Source organism: Gymnogyps californianus, chromosome 27 (genome assembly GCF_018139145.2).
Source record: "Gymnogyps californianus isolate 813 chromosome 27, ASM1813914v2, whole genome shotgun sequence".
NCBI lineage: Eukaryota > Metazoa > Chordata > Aves > Accipitriformes > Cathartidae > Gymnogyps > Gymnogyps californianus.
The window spans coordinates 6483035-6504939 of NC_059497.1; the positions used below are offsets into that span (position 1 = coordinate 6483035).

The 21905-nt window shown below is 44.8% G+C and overlaps 1 protein-coding gene across 1 annotated transcript in view; it reads left to right on the forward strand.

Moving 5' to 3' along the window:
* PKP1 (plakophilin 1) overlaps nucleotides 1-19129 on the forward strand; it is a 43533-nt gene extending 24404 nt beyond the window's left edge. The window contains exons 4-14 of the mRNA XM_050911476.1: nucleotides 1971-2115; nucleotides 3858-4065; nucleotides 4816-4993; nucleotides 6999-7113; nucleotides 8321-8476; nucleotides 8580-8756; nucleotides 10831-10984; nucleotides 11495-11681; nucleotides 16543-16627; nucleotides 17927-18027; nucleotides 19095-19129. Of these exons, the coding sequence (XP_050767433.1) occupies nucleotides 1971-2115; nucleotides 3858-4065; nucleotides 4816-4993; nucleotides 6999-7113; nucleotides 8321-8476; nucleotides 8580-8756; nucleotides 10831-10984; nucleotides 11495-11681; nucleotides 16543-16627; nucleotides 17927-17998 (1477 nt within the window). The 3' untranslated portion in view covers nucleotides 17999-18027; nucleotides 19095-19129. The remainder of the gene's footprint in view (nucleotides 1-1970; nucleotides 2116-3857; nucleotides 4066-4815; nucleotides 4994-6998; nucleotides 7114-8320; nucleotides 8477-8579; nucleotides 8757-10830; nucleotides 10985-11494; nucleotides 11682-16542; nucleotides 16628-17926; nucleotides 18028-19094) is intronic.
* The last annotated feature ends 2776 nt before the right edge of the window (nucleotides 19130-21905 follow it).

Below are 21905 nucleotides of genomic sequence, written 5' to 3' on the forward strand. Positions count from 1 at the left end.
TCTAACCTTAGGCATTGAATGCTTAAGGTCCAATCCAAGACTGTTGTCTATCATTCCTGTACACCAACAGAGGCAGAGGTATCTCCAGAGGGCAGGTCTTCCTGTCTTAGGAAAAATGTCTAAGACACAAAGGCAAGTTGTTCTTTGGAAGCACCTATTTCTCCCCATTGACTACACAGGTGCTTAAATGAGTAATTTAAATGGGGTGCGACTTTATACCAGTGAGGGTAGGGGAGACAAAACAGTCTTTCATGCCGCCTTCCAGTGTCACAACATAGCTGTTGGCTTTTGATATTCTGTATGAAATTTGCTATAGAATTGTGGATATTATTCGCTGGCCTGTGCCGTGTGGAGGTGAACCTTTGGATGCTTAAGGACAAAATAGTTTATCTTATTGTAAGCTGCTGGCGGTGGTGACCACACTTGGGTGTCCTTTCTAGACCTTTATTCTTAACATTTCTTTGGCACAATCAAAATGAGTCTGCATATCCCATGCCTAGAAGAAGCCACTCCCTCGTAGTAATATTTAATACTTCAAATGTAATAGGTTCATTTAAAGAACTTAGTAAAAAACACTCTGTTTTGTTAGTCTATCGGATTGTCTGAAGATGATCAGCCCCTCTACATAGTCACTCACTAGCATGACATGGAGCAAGAGCTTGTATACAAATTAATGTGGATCAAACAGGAACTGATCTCCCCGATCTCCAGGCAAAACTCATCAGTCGCAACTGGATCCTGAACAGGGAATAACATCAGTCAGGCACAATGATGACCTAGTTGTCCTAGCAAAGCCCCCACACTTTTTGATTTCATCCACTGTTAACAAAGCGTTTCCCATTTGTATCCCGTCACTGCTGAAATAGTAATAACCAAACAGGAGTTTGGGTTTTGACTCTTCTCAGTCCTGAACTTTGCTTGGTCATTTACTCTGATGCAAATTAACACAGACACTGCCGCTGTGAGTGGAGATCCTGCTGCAGCCAGCTGCAGGCCTAAGGTGCAAGGATGCTAAGAAGAGATAGTAACTTTTATTAGACTGATATAATCAGAAACACAGACAAGCTTTGCAGTTCAGAGCCCCTTCATCAGTCTGAAAGTTTGTACCCTTTTCTAATTTTATGTGGTTAAAACATCACAGATGATGCTAAATAAGTATGAACCAATGAGAGCAGGACCTTCATATTTCTAAACAAGTGGACAAATCTTCAGGTGTTTGTATTTTTCCCAAGGTTTCAGTCCTGCTCCAAGCCAGAGGTATTCATATCCTTCCTCTGGAGTCTGTAGGCACATTCTTTACCTATAACAGGGGATGATGACAGTGGCCAACTTTTATGAAGAGCTTGGAGACTAACAATGTAAACATACCCTGGGAGCAGGATGTCTCAGTGCTATTATTACTGTTTCGTAAACTCAACATTTGTCCATCCCATCACTCCAGACATGCCTTTCACCCTTTCCTAAGGGATCTGCTCTAGCCTCCCAAGACCATCAACTGCTCTCACATTTTTGCTTGCACCACATCTCACATCAAAGGATCGCATGCTGTGGGAAAAGCATCTACCTACTTTAGATTGTCCTAATAACCTGACGGATGGTTTCACTCTTGTCCACTAATTCTTTTATTTGAGGAACAGAGAATACTGGTTCTCTGTTCGTTAAACCTACCACTTTAGACATGATCAGACATCCAGCACCTCAACTGAGCTTTTATTTTCTGTCTGTCTCCTTTGTTTCTGGATAGACTAGATCCATAGTTTATTAGCCTTAGTGTCCTCCACTGTATATTTTCCACTTTTATCATCTCTTTTTTTGAGACAGAGAAATGCACTAGGGGTGCACCATGTGGTCTATGCAGCGACGTGATAATATTTTACATTTTCTAATTGATTCCTTCCTAATAATGCCCAGTACTGACGTAGCCCTTTTGGCTGAGCACTCAACCAATGCTGTATTTCTCTTTAACACAGAATATGTGGTGATGAGATAGACGGCGGTACAATGACCATCCAGAAAGCCATACAACTTCTGTGCTCCTCTGATGACAAATACCAGGCCATGGGTGCTTACTACCTTCAGCACACCTGCTTCCAGGATGAGTCTGCCAAGCAAGAGGTGAGCAAACTCCTTCAGAGCTCTGCTTCACACTGGATGTGATGGCACATGAGATGGATGAAACTGGTTTTCCTCAGTAGCAAGGATCCATAGGTCCCCTTGATCTTCGTGATGGTGCCTTAGACCTCATTAGTCACACTCAGGAATTAATTTAGATTTTTCAACTATGAGTGGCCACTTTCTCTCAACAGCAGTCAGTCAGGATTTTAACACAGGGGAATAGTTACCAGGCAGCAGAGGAGACTGTGTCCATATTATCATCATAAGCTGCTGTGACACAGATTGACGGGTTTTGGCGATACGGAAGCAGCCATCCGGATGCAGTGTCCTCTTCTGGATGCAGTTGCACCCGGTTCCACAGGAATCTTTTGCTATCTCAGAGCTGCAGTGTCAGAGCCACACAAAATTGCCCTAAATCCCCACTGTGATCTTCATTGTGCATTGCTCAGTGACATTTCAGCCATTTCCAGCCATTTCAGCCATTTTCAGCCATCTAAGCCAATGGGTTAATTAGTGATCATGTACAAAGATATTTGATCAAACAGAAACCCTTCTTATAGCACAACTTATTTTTCTTATGCTCTTACTCTCCGATCACTAAATTTATGCCAACATGCAGCAAAGGAGGCAGTCTCAAGGATGGATCTGCTGTAGCAAGACTGTCACAAAAGTTTATCCCCACCTTGGCGTGTTTGCAGTCATGCAAACATGGGTTTATCAAGATGCCATCCCTATAGAGGTGGCTTTCCATTTTCTGGCACAATAGTGGAGCCGGACATGCTGGCACAGTGTGGGGATGTACCTCTGTGCCCGTGCTGTGGCTGAACAGGGTGCAGGTACCCCAGCCCATGTTACAGTCGCTAATTGTGGGGTGGCCACACCCCTCGTTGCCATTGAAAACACTCTCTGAGCACTGGCCTGTCCCACTGCTTCCCAGAAAGATGTGTCAGAGCAGGTATGTGAGTCATCCGAGCGCACACTTGTTTTCTTTCCTTTCTAAAAGGTGCTCATTCATTTTCTATTGTCAGCAAATCTGCAGCCGATGGGTTGGTTTGTGCCAGGAGGGGCTCCATGCGGGATCATGTCCCTGGGAGACCTGGTACAGAGGACATCCTACAGCGGGAACTCTCATCGTTATGGAGAGCTCAGCTGGAGGAATTTGCCTTCAAACCTCTCCAGCATCTGTGTGGTGTCCTGCAGGTCAGGGTTCATGCCCCTTTCCGATGCTGCCCCTGTTGAGTGCTGGAGTATGGCCCAGTACTGCTTCTGGCTGACCTCGAGGGTGTTTACACTGTACTATGACCATCCCTCTAAGCTCAGCCTGTGATTTCAGGATGCAGATAAATTACCACATCATGTCATTATATTGCTATAAATGGCCTCTACAGATAGGCAGAGCAACATTTTCACCTGATGCAAACTGATGGAGGTAGGTGAAAGTTTGTGGGAGCAAGCACATTTACATCAGCAAAGGATTTGGTCCATGGCTATTACTCATAGACATCCACTTCTAGAGTTTAAGCTCCAACCTCAAGGCCAGCACCTTTGTGCTCATGACCTATGGCCTGAACCAGACATGCCATCTGCAAGCTCTAGCCAGCCTTTACTGCCAGGTCTGCTTTTCCAGCTCCCCTGAGTGTATGCCACGTTGACTCCTTGCATTGCCATGACAGTTCTAGTTGTCCCTGTCCCGGCAATGCTCTGCACACCATGCTGATGGCAGCATGTCTTTCCTGGTACAGGTCTATCGGCTGGGAGGAATTGCCAAGCTCGTCGAGCTGCTGCGCAGCACAAACCAGAACGTACAGCGGGCGGCAGCTGGAGCCCTCCGAAATTTGGTCTTCAAGAATCCAACCAACAAGATAGAAACCCGGCGGCAGAATGGGATAAGGGAGAGCGTGAGCCTCCTACGGAGAACAGGGAACACTGAAATTCAGAAACAACTGACAGGTACACAGCAGACTGCTCAGCCCTCAGCAAGGACCATGCTCCTCCCTGCCTCTGGTCCGTGTTGCTCCAGCGTGCAAAGGCCCGGTAGCCATGGTGCTGCCATACCACAAAGAGAATGTTTTATGCTCCTGTCGCACCAAATGGCAACCTAAAACGGAAGGCAGAGGAGGTCCTGGCCCTTCGATGTCCCATAAGGGTTCCTCACATCACAAATGCCCATTGGGGAAGCACCTGCCTCAGGTTTCCCCCCACAGCTGTGGTCACCCTGCCATTCCCATCCCTTCCTGCATCCCTGGCCCCTGTGCCATTCCCAGGGAAGACCAAGGGTGCTGGCAATCCCAATACGGTTGGGCAGGTTATCTCATTGGTGTCTCACCTTTTCTTGAAGGATTGACGTGAGTTTGTTGGTGCAGGTCACCCTCAGCTGCGACTGAGGTCTTGTGTGCAAGCCTTTACGAGATCCCTGGAGAGATGCCTTTCCCCTGCAACCTAATGGCAACAAACACCAATTTTGGGAGGAAGGAGGATGCTTAGATGTCCACCTCCACATGATACCATGCTCCTGGTGCCCATCCTGCCTGTCTCCCATAGGGATGGATAGAGACTAGGGTTTAGGGCAGCCTCTGCACCCTTAGTTCAAAGAGGGATGGAGTGAAGAAGGACTTTGTTGCTGGAATTCACTCTGACCTAAAGAAAGTTTCTAATGCGTGGTGACCCTCTGCTTGAGCTTGTCTCTCACCTCCTTCCTAGGACTGCTCTGGAACCTCTCCTCCACCGATGAATTAAAAGAAGAGTTGATACAGGAGGCCCTCCCCGTCTTGACAGACTGTGTTATCATCCCTTTCTCTGGTTGGTCTGATGGCAGCTGCAATAGGACAAGAGAAATTATTGACCCAGAAGTATTCTTCAATGCTACAGGGTGTTTGAGGTGAGTCATCAAGCAGGGACTTACTGTAGCTTGTGTCTGTTGACAAAAGCTGAAGCTGTCTAAATCCTCTTAAAATAAGCTAAAGACACACTTAATTGTAGTAATAAAAAATTCTCCTTGAGAAAGTTTTCCTGACTAAGAGAAGGTGCAGAAAAAATTACATGTAAAATATTTAAAAATATTTTTCCTGGTAGCTTTTTTGTGAGGCTTCCAGAGAAAATTTTGGTTGCTAGCAAACAAACTGGTTTGGGTTTTAGGTGACAAAAAGGCAGAACTCTATGTGGGGAAAACAAGCATTTTCCCACTGATTTTGATAACTGTTTTAGTACAGAGCAGTCCCATTGCCCTGGACTTTTCCTGGCTCATTTCATCAGGCGGGTCAGCTGCAAAACAGGAGGTACAGATTGAGCCCCGAGTAGTTTATTTTTTTCACGGGAAAGCCGGAGCCCTTTTGTAGACGATCTTCGCCCTGACTTGCTGTTTCTCCTACCACCCTCCTCCACTTGGATATGAGCTCCTTGTCTCACTGGGAACAAGTGGGGAAAAAAAAAATACCCTGTATAATTAGGTACTTTCATCAACTGAAGCTCTCCCCGAGGGAGCGCAGCGCCGACCACACCCTTACCAGACATGCAGCTAGTAGGAGCTGTATCTGCTTACGAAACGAAATGGGTGAATACAGCAGGGGCCTTTTGAGATGTGATACTATCGTCTTCTGTGGCTGGGAACCGTGTCTGAAAGATAGTGAGTGCTGCTCCCTTCCGTGTCTTGGAAGGCACCTTCCCGTGCAGTTGCACGTCGGGATGTGTGGTGTACGTTGCATATGAGGTGCTCCACTTTTAAGACCATCTCAACCCACCGATGCCACAAAATATCCCATTAAAATGAGGGAAAGGGTATGACAATAGCTTGTAAAAGGAGCTCTCCGTGGAGTTTAACTCAAGGCAGGCTCTGTCTCCTGAGACTTACCACAGTCTGTGGCAGTAATATCCAACACCCCCGGTGAAGACTGCCAGACGCAGGTCAGCGAGGGAGCTCAAAAGGCTGAGGGGAGCACAACTGAGGAGCAAGCCGAGTAAGGAAAGCAACGTGGTTGGGTCCGGAGCCCCTGCTCCGAGGGGTGAGCCAGGATTGCTCTGACTCACTGCCCTGTGCCCTGCCACATCATAACGCAGAGATGAGAACAGCCTTGGGTTTGCCCTGGGCTCGAGCCATTGCTGCTCAAGCATTTCTGGATTGCAGATGAATTCATGTTAATGAGGAGGCTGCAAATCACAGTGAACATCAAATCCAGTTCTGGAATGCCTGGAGTGAATATCTCACAACGACTGCCAACCTCTCTTTGTTTTTCATTTGCAAGCTACAAGGCAATAAAACAGGGAAGAAAAAAACCCAACAAAACAACAAAAAACATTTCCTGTTACTGGAAAAACTCCCCTGTCCTGGCAGCAATCAGTGCTCAGGAATACAACACAACATTACAAACTGGTCAATCCCTCTGGTCAGAGCGATTGCTGCTCTTCAGCATCTCTGCTCCCGTTTCCCACACAAACATTGCTGTTGACCCTGCATAGCTCCATGCTTACAACCATATGCACCTTCCCGATTTTCACAATAATCGCAGATGGTCTTTATTCAGTCTTCTCTTTGGAAACATCTCCAAGGAGGCAATGAGTCTGTGTAAAGTCACGTGCATAGCCTCTAAGGCAAAATATTGCTGATAGTTACTCTCACTGGGAGGATGTCTTCTATGCAGAGCTCCTTAACAGGACATTTTCCTAGATAAAATCAATCCTAAAGAGCAACAAGAGAGCTATGCACCAGTGCAGTCCTACAGAAGGCCTCCAAAATGAGAGCAGTACAACAGCCTTGCTGAATCTGCAAAAATATCCTTAAATTCAATTACAGCCATAGCCAGAACAGAGTCCATAGAGACAAGTAAGTGAACCCAACTAATCCTCTCTCCTCCTTCTCTCCTGACATGCTCTGCAATGGCTTTCTTCAGAAACTTGAGTTCTGCAGACATGGGGCGCCAGACCATGAGGAATTACCCTGGCTTGATCGATTCAGTCATGACTTATGCCCAGAACTGCGTGGCTTCTAACCGACCTGATGATAAGGTACCAGATGCTCACCCTGAGCTGCTTGCTAGAGTTCAGCCCTGTAGCTAATAACTGCAACTTTGGGAATATCTCAAAATCCCTTTCAAACAAACACAAGAGGCTGTGTTTGCGGCTGCTCTTGTCCTTCCAAATCGCAGTGCGATCTGTTGTAGGATTGCAAGTCCTCTGTGCTCTTGGCCTGAAGTACAGGTGGGTTTTACAATTTCCCTTTACCAAACACAGAGACACAGCAAAATATTTTGGCTCCTGAGCCCCCAATATGCTTTCCTCCCTTTCCCTGCCACCTTGGGATCCTTCCAGCATCTTAACCTCCATCTCTTGCTCTTCCCACCATCACATCTCTTCATCCAGCAGGACTCAAGTATATAAGCCCCAGATTGGCATCACATGCAGCAAGAAGCCAGGAGCTGGCATCTTTCTGCCAGTCCCCTGACTGTGACTCTGATTGCTATGTATCAACGGCAGTTACCTTGGACAAAATAGTGTTTATAGCCACATTTTCAGGCGTTCAACACCTGTGATACTAGCCAGACACCCTAAAGTCCTCAATGCCCAGCAAAGTACCAAAATTATTTCAAATGAGCTCGGGATTGAGCAAATCCTCTTTTGGGGACAGCTTTTGCAAGAAGACCAGTTTCAGCAGCACATACTGAACACAGCTCTTTGGAAATGTAACTGCGTGTTTTGGTGTTGGTTACAGGTATCTAGTGAAAATACTCCCTTGCTCTTTACATTAGGCACTCTGACATCCAGGTAAAGGAGGCTTAAAAGCCTGTTCTTGGTAAAAAGTGTCCCCTAATCTGTAGTTGTGACTTGAATAAAGTCATTGAAAGTTGACTATGGCAACAGGAAGACTTTCAAGATTTGGCATTTCATGGTGGGCAGTTTGATACAACGGCACTCTCTTTTCCTGTTTATCAACTTGTCTGTGGCAGTGGGACCTAACAAGGTTCACTGAGTCAGGCAGCTCACTGAGATCCACAATACAGCATTTGGGCTACAGGGCCTTCATTCATGTCTGCTCTACCTCCTTCTTCCTTCCCATCCATTGCTACCTTAAGCAGGGTCAGGAGCTCATGTAGTACAACTGCTAAAAAAGCTAATTATGGCACAGTGTATGTCCTCTCTGTAGCTATAGCAGGTGCTGCTCCATATTTTTCTGCCTTATGTGATGCTTGCATTTTTATTCTGGGGGTGATTTCAGTCTGTGGAGAATTGCATCTGCATCCTGCACAACCTCTCCTACCGCCTGGATGCCGAAGTTCCCAACAAATACACCCAGCTCAACCACATGGCCCGGAGCGTTTATATGGACAAAACTCTCACAGGCTGTTTCAACAGCAGGAGTGGTAAAATGGAGGTAAGATGTGCCGCAGAGGGCTTGGAAATGTGATATTCAGCCCCAGGCAGGGGCTGCAAGCAAAGAGCAGGATCTGAGCTTCCAGTTTCTCATCTCTTTGTAGAACGATGAGTACGGTGTCCCCCTTCCTGAGGAGGATTTTAAACCCAAAGGACCGAGCTGGCTCTACCACTCTGATGCCATCCGCACCTACCTGTCCCTGATGGATCAGAGCAAGAAGGATGCCACCCTGGAAGCTTGTGCTGGAGCTCTGCAGAACCTCACTGCGAGCCGAGGGCTGGTAAGCGCTCCTCTCTCCTCCGCACGTGTGCAGCCAAACATGTCAGTACTTTACAGTAATCAGAAAGGAAAATGTCCTCCTTAAACCTCAGGGCACTATTGCAAGTCTTTCCACAGTGGATGCTCCAGCTGAGGTATTTATTATTGCCAAAAATAGGGTCTTATGGGGGGCTGTAATCAGTACCCCAAGGGTCTATCCCAGATCCATACACTGGGTTTCCAGATTTCCCCAATCTGTTGGTCATACTACCAGCATCTACTGGTATTGGCACCCTCCCCCCAGGACATCAGTGAGGATGTGCCCAGATGTGCACATGTGGACAGATGTCATTAAAGGAGAGAGAAAGGTTGTGCATGCGCCACCGCCTGTGTGTGTTTTTTAAGTGGGAGGTGGCTCTAATAACAGGGTGGGTTGTGCTGTGGATTGTGGCTTGTCCTCACATCACAGCTGCTTGTAGAAGAGCTCTGACAGATGTCCTAACCCGTAGGTATGACAGCACGGAGGTGACACGGGCTGCGTGATGCCATGGGTATTGCAGGAGCTAGGGCACGGCGAGGGACACGTCATGACAGCAGCTCTGCTGTGCCCAATATCACTACTGTGGGCATGTCCTCACAGGCTGCGTTCACATGGACAAACCTCGACTTGTCTGTTTGTGTCGAACTTCATCAATTCCAATTTAAATAAGATGGCTAGGGAGATAAAGAGATAATTATTTCATACGTAGGAGAGGCGTGTCACATGTGCGAAGCGTTCCACCCAGAAACACGGAGTGACTCACGAAAGGAGCCTTCGCTGCTAGGACAGCATTAACCTGCCAGCTCTGATCTTCTGGGAGCTTTTGTTACAAGTCTTTCAATGTGAAATACTTTGGGAACTTTTTTTTTTTGCAGTTTAACTAAGCAGTGGCACTAACAACAAGGCGGAGAGAGGCTGTCATAGTATGGGTAGAGCTGATCAGAGAAATGGGGCTGGAGCTATGTGTTCCACGGAAATGAAAAGCCTTTCAGCAATCAACATCATTACACAAGAATGTCTTTTGGGCAGGGGGGAAGAAAACAAACAAACAAAATCCAGCTCTGACAGCGTTGAAGAAATTTATTTCAGCCTTCTGGAACGGAATGGTTGGAATTTCCCTGGATGTGCAGAAGTGGCTTCTCCTTTCAAGGGTCTTACTCCAGCTCAGAGCTGGAGTTGGGGTGGGTTGCTGGGTTTGCTGTCACCTGAAGGAAAGGGAAACTGGGGACAAGCTTACAAAGCTTACTATAATCCTTTAGCTTATAGAGCTCCGAATCTCTTCTCAGAATCCACTTTACACATCCCAGACCTGCTGGTTTGAATCTGTAATGTGGCACATGTGCTTCCTGGAGCATGGGAGAGAAATTGGGTCTCATCCCACTGGAAGAGGGTTGCCTTCCAGCCCGTTCCCTCCATTCCCATGTCACTGTTGATGGACATGTGTCACTGGTGGTGCAACAATCTCCAGCAGCCTTTCTGGTGGGGCAGTAGCTGAGGAGTTCAGTTTAAACTCTGTCAATAAGAGGGCAATTTATTAAGGGTATGGGCTTCAACATCCATGAACACTCATCTGCATTGGCTATGTCCTGCGATCTTCTAGATTTACATAAGCAAACACAAGATCAGAATCCAAGATGAGTATTTTTGGTCTTCAGATTTTTTAAAGGTATCCATTAGCTGTTCCTATTCCATCGCTGTCTATTACTTGTGGCATGGCAGGGAGCTGCAAGGGCGTTGTGAAGGGCAAGGGCAATGTGGACATGAAGGTAAAACCTCCAGCTTTTGGGAATATCAGTTGAGTAAGCAACTGTACCCACTCAGGCTCCAGAAAGAGGACAGAAGTACCAGTTGTATCACAGGAGATCAGAGACTGACTTTGCAAATGTCTGTGGAGAAGAGGGGTAAATGACAAAGGAAGTGGGATTATGGTAGTAGAAGAAGGTACTATACAGATGCTTATTTTATAGTGTAGTCATGTTTGTCTGGCCCCATCCATCATTCCAGTTGTGTCCTTCTGGCATTAGAAGTCATGAGACATCTCTGTTCTGTCTCCTAGATGTCCAACGCAATGAGCCAATTGATTGGTTTGAAGGAAAAGGGTTTGCCTCGTATAGCACGGCTCCTCCAGTCCAACAGCTCTGAAGTTGTCCGGTCTGGGGCTTCTTTGCTGAGCAACATGTCCCGGCATCCTGTTCTCCACAAAACCATGGGTAAGTAATTTCCACCACAGTGGATTCCAGAACAATGTCTAGTTTCTAACTCTCTAATATCTGCCCATTTCGCTTTGTAAACCCCATAATAGGACTTAGTCAAGCTCCGAAATTGGGCAAAGCAGTGTCATTTCTTCTGGCCAAAAGGACAATTACAGGTGATATCTGCAGGCTTAATTAACAAAATGTGTGCTATCTCAAAGTCTCTACAAGCATGTGGTGTGCTTTATAGACAATGACAAATCTGCAGGATCATGAGATGATAGTATTTTGGGAACTGAGTTGGACTTGACTACCCATGACAAATATCATTGCCCTTCCAGAGGCCTACAGCACTCATTTTGTCTCTGAAAATCAAGTGATGACTATTATGCCATTACTGTCCAACATTATGTGCCTCCTTCCAGAGATAACACTGCGTTCTTGCATTGAATACTGCTAACACAAATAGTATCATTCACTTATGCTAGGTTTTATTTAAATGTTGATTGGAACATTCCACCTCTTTAGCTCACCAGGTGCTCCCAGATGTATCACGTCTCCTGTCATTCCAGTCTGGAAATACCAACAGCTATGGCGAGATCATGACATCAGCTTGTTACACTCTGAGGAACCTCATCATGTCCAACCCACACCTGGGAAAGTCTTACTTGACAAGCAACATGCTAAATAATGTAGTAAGCCTGTGCCGAAATGGGTGAGTTTGGGGCAGAAGGCATGGAGAGGGTCATGCGCAGACATTTTTGAGCCCATACACTCTGTGCAAAGCCAGATTAACCCCAGAGCCTTCCCAGCACCCTTCAAAGCCATAGTAAAGCACTATTCTTTCCCTATGCTTATAAATTGAGAGCCAAAAAAATTCAAGCAGGTTGGTAGACAGAAATCCACAGCGCTGGTTTCTTGGAAACAGGCATGAGCCATCCAGGGTGGGATTTGTAAAGGGGCCTCAGGAAATTTGCTGGTTGAATTTTAAGAAATTCTAAAAAGAACCGAAGCACCAATGTCTTAAACCCTTTTAAAAATTCCAGTTCTCAAAACAGAGGATGTTAGTACACAGCCTGACTTGCCAGCCCCTGGGCTTCCCACTCACAGCTTCCTGCAAACCTTATCATGAAGGTCGGGTCTGAGATTCAAGCACCGCTGATATATGCTGAGCTTTAATGTTCAGATTTTTTCATCTTTCTGTTGAAACATCCACCTCAAGTGGCAAAGATGCAGCTGTGATGACACATATATATATGTGTTATTATAAGTACGTCCCATGGTCTACTCACATATATTTTACAACTGAGCAATATCAACATTTTACTACTTTTTCTTCTAGGACTTGGTTTCAGTTTTGGTGGCAGTAATTCTGTCCTGCTTGTTATCCATACTCCCTACTACAGCCCTGTGCAAAAGTTTGTCAACCCTTGCCAAGCTACATGTTCATTTCTGGCCAAACTGGTGTTAAATTTACATGATCTTTGACCGTATATTCTCCTTCCTAGACTTTCATCTCTTCTACCATCTGTCTTTGTTTTAAAATACCTTATACAAGTAACCTATTGTTTTCTGTTGTGAAAAGACATTCACACGCCTTCTCCATCATCCTTTGATAAACCACTTACAATCTACCACTTGTTTCATGGCAGCAGAGAGACTCTCAGTCATTAGAAGTCGCCTCCTTGTTTAGTTTGGACCTCAGCCAATGAACATCGGTCAGTTTGCTGCTTTTGTATGCTTCCACTCTACAACAAGCCCAATTAACATGAAACCCAGCCCTCTTCTAAGTCTTCGTTGTTTTTAATGGTATTTACTTTTGCCTGAAGTCCCACTTTGGATCCCTCAGACTGGTCGTCAGCTAATTTACTACTTGAGCAAAGTGTTGCACAACTGGGGTTGTGCTTACCTTAATTGTCTTGACTGCTTTGTGTGATGAGCTTTGTTTGCAATGAGTCACTAAACTGCGAGGAGTTACTAAACTCTGGAGATGTCTTCAGTGTGTTCCTCCTGTCTATATCACAAATTCCTTCTGAGAAACTCCCCAGTTCTTATGACGTCCAAAACATGAATTGTTCCTTTTCCTCCATTATTCATTTCTGTCCCCAAAGATTTTTATGCTGCTCAATTCTTATGAAAAAATGACAACAATTTACACCCAGGACTAATCTTACTTATTCAAGCCGTATCATTTCAGACTGTTCCCATAGAGCAGATGTGAAAGAGATCTCCCCTCTAGTGAACTGGACACTTGCAAGTTCACAAGTTAGCTAACTTTTCCCACTTTCGTGTGTAGCCTGTGAAGATCAACAAGAAATTTTAGGGTGGGATTTGTCCAGTCCAACATTAGAAAAAGCCTCACCCACTCCCTGATGGTAATAACCAGATCCAACACCTCTACTGGGGGCTGTTGCCTGGGCTGGATGCAGACCCTATGCTCCCCACACTGATGCTGAATGTGATGAGTCCCATGCTATCAACCTCCTCCTTCCCAGCACCACAGCCAGCAGAAATAGAGAACAGAGGAGGTCTCAGTGGTGACCAAATCACCATGGAGAACACCATGCCATGTTGCACCTTGTTAGTATTTTGCAGAGTTTTCTTTGTTAATCTGCCTCAGTTTCCCTGTGGACACACTTCCCTTACCTCCAGCATTGGTGTAGATTTGGTTGGTGTATCTGCATAGTGCCTCCCTGGCACACGTTTCTTCTGCCACCCAACAAATTCCTGAACTGGTCTCATTGCATTTGAAGCTGTAAGTCATTAGTCTAACATGCTCAAACAATCTTGTATTCATATTTTAGACAGAGCTTCCAGGTTACAGACAAGTCATGGATCTTTTCCTTTCCCATGTTCTTCTCAAATGCCAACCAGTGCTCCTCAAAGCTGAGGTTTCTTTTTCTTGATGTTTTTGTAGCTGTATTCTGAGTGAAAGGCATAAACGGTTCAGCCGTTTATCTGATAGCTGCGGTTTCTTCTCCTTCCTGGAGCATCCCAATTAAATAATTGTCTCTGTCTCCTGCATAGATCCTCATCTATGACATGGGCTTCATAGTGATGATGGTGTTCGTTCACTCTTTGTTATTTTTGATCCAAGTTGCCCAAATATTGACTATTACCTTCTTTATTTGTTGGTATTTCTGAAAATCAAGCTACTGTTACTGATTTATTGTGATGTCTGATGTCCTTTTCATCTTTCTTCTCCAACTGTCTGAAAAATATTCTCCTGCTCATTTTCAAGTGACATTATTTCACTAATAAAATTATCATTTTTCTCAATAATTCTACTGGCTGCACTAAAAGCTTTTCTCCAAAATCTCTTTCTGTACTTTAGAGCATCAGGTTTGCAGTTCATCTCACAATCCCTTTATCACTGATCTGTTTCAGTTTCTCTTTGTTCATTCACTTTTCACACCTTTTCTATTGTACAATTTAATTTTGCAGTTTAATTCTACCATAACATTTTACCAAAATTCGTCTTTCAAGAAACTCAGGTCTTTCCTTGATTCTTTTCTGTGGAAGAGAGTTCTTCTCATCCACACATTTCCAATTTCCCATTTCTTCCAAAGATTGCACCTTGATACCAACTTATGACATCCTGAAGAAATCCTTTTTCCAGGAATTCCGTGGCATGTCCTATGACATACATAAGGTTCTAGATATTTTTGTCCTTTGAGGAAACATTATTTTCCCCCATTATTTGATATGCATGTACAAAATCCTGGGTTTTTTGCTGCCCTCATGCTTCCCCCCCTGCCCCACCACCTCCTTCTGATTAGGTTCTTGTTTGTGTTTTGTTGAGTCAATAGTTTTCTGGATGACTGCTGCCACTGCCACCAGTGGACACCTTCCTTGTTGTCTTTCCACAAATTTTTACGAATAATTCTGTTTGTAAAAAATAGACTGTGCTTAAAATCAACTTTGATTTTCAGGCAACTTGTTTTTAAGAAAATTTTTCCCCAAATCAGCTGTCCTTGACATTCTGCTCCATGTTATACACTGCTATAGGCACACACTATTCCCAGCACTTTTGTTTAGGGTATGCTACTTTACATATTGAAGTTGTCATCACAGCTCCATCAGTTCATGCTTAATTTTTTTATACCTAAATAGTAGCAGTAGATGCTGTATGAAACAGAGTCAGTATCAATCCTTCAAATTAAGAGTGGAGAAATTCTTTTGTCTGAATTTGTAAATAGCTGAGATACCAGATGCTGGTAATTTTGGTTTGAAAAGAGAAAATCTTTTGAGGTGTTCTCTGAAAGACATAATGGCAAAAAGTATCTATTGGGCATCATTAGAAGCAAATAATAAAAAAAAAGAAAATTACTCTAGCTTAGAAAGAGAGAAACGACATGAAACAACATAGCCTTGAAAAAGTGTCCAGGACATGCACTGACCATCTAATCATAGATACCTTTGGGTTTACTGTTTTCTAATGGCTTTTCAGCCACAAACAATATTTCAGCCACAAAATTTTTTTTAAACATAGTCATTCTGGTGACAGGGCATAGGATGGTTATAACCAGCAAAGTGATTTTGCAATAAAACCTAGTTCTTCTGTCCCAAAATATTGCTCAAGAATTGCTGATTGTCTGCAGCTCCCCCAGTCCTCCACACAATACCAACATGTATGAGCTGCACAATCCCTTTGGAGTTTATGACCAAGTTAAACTTGCTAATTTCTTTGATAACAACTGCTGTGTATGTTAGAGAAATACCCCCAAATTTACTGAATGCGGTTACATTCCTGCCCCTTCACACTCAGAGTACGGTGCTTGCAGGTCCCAGGTTCCTGATGACCACTGTCAGTCCCATTTCTCATAGTCTGATGAGGACTGTTTTGAGGACACAATGTTTTGTGAAGCTGTATCATCCAGGGAGGGTCCCGAGTCTGGTCTCGTACCTCTCCATCACCCTGGCTGAGACAGGCTGGGGCTGTTGCACTGAACCCAGATCAGGAGTCTCCCACAGACAGGAGGAGGTCCAGAAGATCAGGAGCAGTGATAAGAACCAGCAAGGAGGTTTATATCTAGGTTGTCCTATGAAATGTTCCAAAATTATAAAAGGTACTGCTATGACTCATGGTTTCGGAGCTGTTACGTGAGCAAGTATCTATTAACTTGTGCTGAGTAAGGACTTATGGTTGCAGATGTTGTTATTACAAATGCTCCCCTCTCCTTCGTCCTCACCAGGCAGCACGGAGCCCGTTCCTCTGCTGCCCTCCCAAGAGATTCACCCACGCTGTCCCTACAGACTCCAGGGAAGGATTGGCACTATTTCCCTTCTCTTTCACGCTCCCAAATTTCACACTCCAGAAACACTCCTTCAGCTCAGTTTAATGCTCATTTTTCCACTCAACTCCTCCCCTCTTTTTCATTTGTCCTGTTCTGGTCCCCGAGGTTGTTGTCACGTAACATTGCTGAGAGAGCAAGGAAGGTTTTATTGACAGTCTTCTGTCAAGTCTAGCCAGCCTCCCAGCTGGAGATGGGCTTATTTAAAGGCTGTCGGTAACGCATGTGGGTTGCTGCTCTGCGACCTGCCATAATTCACCGGGGTTGCTTTCATCTTCCCAGCTCCTGTCCAAAAGCGGCCGAAGCTGCTCGCCTCCTCCTGACAGATCTTTGGTCGAACAGGGAGCTCCAGAGTGTCCTCAAGCAGGTAAGGAAAACGCTTCTGCTTTTCGGCTGACAAGAACAACCCTGGTCTTGACTCACTCGCTGAAGTCGGTGAGTTTGCGAAGGCCATGATTCAGCAGCGAGTACGGGCAGTGGCTGGGAGGAGCCCGGGGCGCTGGGAGGACCACGATGCTCTCAGCACATGGGCACCCGCCTAAGATCTGAGCAAGAGGCAGCGAGTCGCAACCGCAGCTGCCAGGAATGACTTTAGGGACTAAGTGGACGGCGGGGTGTCTGTGTCGGGCAGCTTGCACCCTGGGGATGATGCTAGCTTAGGTGGGCTTTTCCATGATGCTCCTGGAGTCGATGCTGTCCTGTGTGCACAGCATTGCTCTGTGCTGGGAACAGACCTGGACGTTTCGCACTAGCTTGGGAGATTCCCTTCACTACAGTCCATCGTGTAGGATCAGCGTGTCCCAACAGATCCCTGGCAAGGTTCCTCCTCTCTTTCCCCCCATTTTCTTTTGTGTCCATAACCCTACCCTGTGGTTACATCACCCTTACAGTCAGGGTAATCTTTTAAACCAAGAAGAGGAGTATTTAGGATTTGTTTTGCTCCCTGCAACAGAAACTGTGAAAGTGCAGAGCCCGACGGGGCGCTGAGCCAGCTTCCAGCTCCCAGTGGCTTTCTTTGAACCAGCTGGGTTTTTCCAACTCAACAGCAGCAGCACCTGCAGAGAGTAAAGGGCCAAATTAAAGAGAAGGAGTAACATCCACAAAGGGGAGTACCCTGGGGGCAGGAAGGTAGGGAGTACCTAAATATCATTCTCATATTAACGGTTAGGGACTTTCTCCATAGGAGCTTGTGTAGCTTTGCGCCAGGCTCTGCTCAGGAGCCTGTGCCAACTCATTTTGATGTGACTGAGTCACTCCTGTGTTCACACAGATGTTCATTGCATAGGTATACATCAGACGAGAAGGATGGGAGTCTGCAAGGATAGATGCATCATGCATATATCTTTGCTGTTTTTTCCAGGATGAGGAATAAGATGAAATAATATTCAGTGAATGATTAAGTAAAGGTTTCCTCCGGTGAAGCTGGAGAAGTCCAGCTCGTGGCGGATGGAAAGCAATGCAAAGAAGATGAAGGCCATCAATAAGGGTGATGTGTTGAAGGCACACAGAGGGAGGACAGAGGAGGTTGTTTGAGAATGAAGCACACTTTTTAAGTGGAGGACAGCTGTTGAAGTGGGGCAGGAGGCTCTCTCTCACGGCAATAGATAGCTATCAGTTTTGAAATTGATATGCACTCACTGCACTTCATATACGTCTGCTTTTTCAGCAAGGATTTGATAAGAACATGATGGGATCTTTAGCTGGAACGACCTTCAGGACCCTGTCCTCCAGATTTTAGGAGCCTCTCCATGCACGTTCAGGCTGCAGGTGAGAACGGGGCCCTCGTGCATGGGGCAGGGGTGGTTTTGGGGGCAAAGGAGCGGCACGTGAACCCCATGAGCTTTTTGCTATTTTTAATCTCCCCTAAAGTGGGTTTGTGAGATTTTCATCACAAACCTTATCAGCCCAAACTGCAAAGCATTTGTTCTGATGAAAGGTCAGAAGTCGTGCGGTTCCCGGGTTTGGAGCAGATGTTGCCCACGCTAGGCAGCTGTGCATTTTAGACATGCTCAGCGCAGATGCCAGAGGACAGACAAAGCTGCTGGACTTGACTACACCTCATGTGTCTTTCTTACTTACTTTGCCAAGCAATAACTGATTAATTGCATTTTGCCAGATCCTCTCAGGTGGGGTTTTTCACAGGAATCTCTCTGACAGTACTTTCATTCCTGAATTTTGAATAATGTTATCCAGATAGTGTCAGTAACATGCAATTAATTCCAGCACACGCTATGGCATTAACCATCGCCCTTAGGGATTTTTTGAGCACTTAATAATCCACTTGTAAGCCTCATGTCAAAATTTGGAACTACATGCTGTCATCTGAAAAATCCCAACAGAGAAACCAGGTTAGAGATATCATGGGCAGAATTTTCAGGGCATCGTTATGGTTTTTTATTCAGTGTGAAATGAGGATTGAATCTGTAAGGTACTTTTGATTCTTAATTCCCACTGAAGGGAAAAGCTTTAAACACTTTTCAAATATCACATGTCTCTATGATGGGGATTGAGATTATACAGAATGAATTATTTGCTCCCTTCCCCAACATGCTATTTGCGATCAAACTAAGCACAGTCCTGATGTAAGAGAAAATGGTGCAAAAGCCCATTTCTTTCCTCTGCCCAGGTATGGATTTCACTTCTTGCTCTGTTGGGATGTTTCCACTGAGACTCAGAGGAGCATGGAAGTCTAGGGTGAAAAGCTATGGGCGGTACAGAAACTGGGTACAGGCCAAGAAAAAAGATTAAAAGTTGGTTTTGAATGTAATGAAAAGATTTCTTGAATGCTTTAATTGCCTGGGGTTTTGGTTTTTCTTTGTTTTTCTCCATTTCAGAATTTGGAATTGGTTCATGTCCAGGAAGACAACCCTTTCACAATTACTTAGGATGTTAAAGATGTAGAGTGTTTCTGAGTTTAACTCAACTGTAAAGCAAACTAAACATATGGATTTCATGTGGATGATACTGGTATTTTTAAGCATTTTCTTCTTTTTAGGGGGAGAAGGGACTTTTATTGAGGTTATACTTTCTTGATGTCAATAATTATTTTTTTTTTGCAAAGAGTGTGTCTGTGTAACTACGTACGTGTCGCTGTGTATGTGTGCATGCAGGCAACATACATGCGCACACGTGGTGAGTAGGATCTTCCTACAGGCTTAGTCCCCTGTCTTCCACCGAAAGTCGGTGTGAGTTGTGCAGTTTAACCCCCTTGCAGAGTTTTGTCCAATTCTACCTGATCCACGCACCAAATACTGCCACACTAAAAACTGGTCACAACCTATTTTTACCCATGAGTATAAAAATTGCCAATTTTAGGTTGAGTCCCCCCATTGCATATGGCGGTTATAAACAGATACACACAACGATACTCTTCTTTACAAAGGCTCGTTATTCCTAACATTTATAAACACGGGCTTCTTTTCTGCTTATGAATTTTTCTCCAATGAGCTCTTATAGTTATTAGTATTTTCTTTCCTGTCACGTGAACTCTTTATCTCAAGAAGCAAATTGACGTCTGCAAACTCTCTCCCGGGTCTCAGTAACCCTTCTCTGAAGCTATATGTGAGGGGACAACTGCAACACATCTGCAGAACATGAATATTACCAGGTCCCGAACCATTTTGAGCACCAGAACAACTCAATCTCGTGACTGTACCTGGACAAATGTGGCATTTGAGAAGCTGAGCTGGAGACAGGCAAAGTGTTTTTCCCCTGGGATCACCGACTGCCACACAGGACTGAAAAAAGTGAGGGATGTGGCCTTTTTAATCACATTTTGTTTTTATTGATCAATGTAAAGAAATAGTATTAATACGCAAAGGAATGTAAGCACTTGTGTGAAGTCAGGTTTGGAAATATTTTATTTCTCGGGATCTTTAATTACATGAATCATCCTGTGATGCTAAGGCTGTGATAGGGGACTGCTGAGCTCATTTTAGGGCAACCCACTTCTTATGACAGTAACCGTGTGATGAAAGAGGCTGATCTTCCTCTCTCCAGAAGAAAAATATCCTCTACCTGTCCCCGGAGGGTACGCAGCTCAGATCCACAGGGAAAGGACCAACTGAGGATGCATTTGCTGGCTGTCCCACACACACGGTTATTGCTTCTTTAAACAGTGCAGGGGCACAGGACCCTGTTTTGCAAATATCAGGGGTGCAGGAGGTGCTTAGGAAGGATGAATGATGAGCCTGGAAAGGGAAAAACAGTCTCATTTTTTGCAAGTGTCAGACTCCTAAATTGGTGGAAATCAGAATGTCTCCATTCACTTCACAGAAATGGGGTGATTCGTGCCCGCTAAAGAACCGTCCATGAAGTTCAGATTTGCTCTGACACAGCTCTAGAGCTAAGAAACGTGGTGGCACTTGTTTGTCCCCCGTTTAGACCATAGGCAGCACGTGTCCACAGAGGGAGATCATTTTCCAGCTGGTTTTTCTCTTGGACTACAAAGGGTGGCTTAATCTTGTGCACTTTAATGAGCAGCAACTATTTGCTTGCCTTCACCCACGTTCAGTCGAGAGCTTTCTGCACCGAGCTCCCAGCCAAATGAGAGAGAAAAAAAGCACCTTTGAAGTGGAGAGCTAGAACCAGGAGAATCCGGTAGGACAGTTTCAGGAGCATTTAAACAGCAGCAAAGGAGCCCCAGCCCATGGGCATGCCCTTGCCATACCTGCCAGCTGTTCCCTAGCTGGATGTATATTCTCAGATGCACAGTTCAAAATGTTTTCGGCAGGACCCAAGACTATGGATGTCCAAAAGGGTTGCAGCATCCACAGGCAGGATTGTTACAGTTTTGGTGTAAAAGTATGTTGCGTGCAATTTTGCATTCAGATTTGTTCCTGTAATTACATGTTCAACAGAAGTCCTGGGAGCTAATGTTTTTCTCTGTAAAATTAATTGGGGAAACCTAACTACAAAATGTAATGATGGAATATTGAGGAAATTCATTCTAATTGGCTGTTATTTAGACTTTATTTTAAAACACTGCTGCTGCTTTCACCGGCAATGCAGTTTACTGAATCACTGTACAGGCACAAAGAGCTGTAGCTACATGATCATCATTTCACAATTAAATTTACAAGTACTGGAGATTTCATTAGTAAGTATTAGACTCAAAGAGACAGATACATCATTCACATAAATTTTATTAAGTACAGCAAAGTTGTTCTTCCAAAGCTAATAAAATGATAAAAATAAAATCTGTCTCCATCCTCAGAGATCTTCAAAACATGACTGGGTACAGCCCTAAGCAATCTCATCTGGCTTTGACGTAATCCCTGTTTTGAGCTGGGCAGACCAGAGAGGTTCCTTCCAATCTAATTTTTTTTATGATGCTGTATGTTACTGCTTTCATACCTCAAAACATAGCTAACTCGAGAGAGCAGTGGGCTGTGTGAATTGTAACCACGCTGCCATCCCAGGGCTATTTTGCAGCTATTTCTTCCCCAGGAAATTCTCTGATACTCAACTCTATTTTCCTCTCAGTCTCTCTTTTTAAAATCTGGACTACAGACTCCACCCAAGTCAGTAAAGTGACACTGATGCCCAATTATGAGAAGAGAAAGGAAAATCAGACTTATCGGAGTAACTGGTGTTGCTCATAACCAGCAGTTTCGGGAGCTCGGTGAGGTTTCCTCCATCATAAA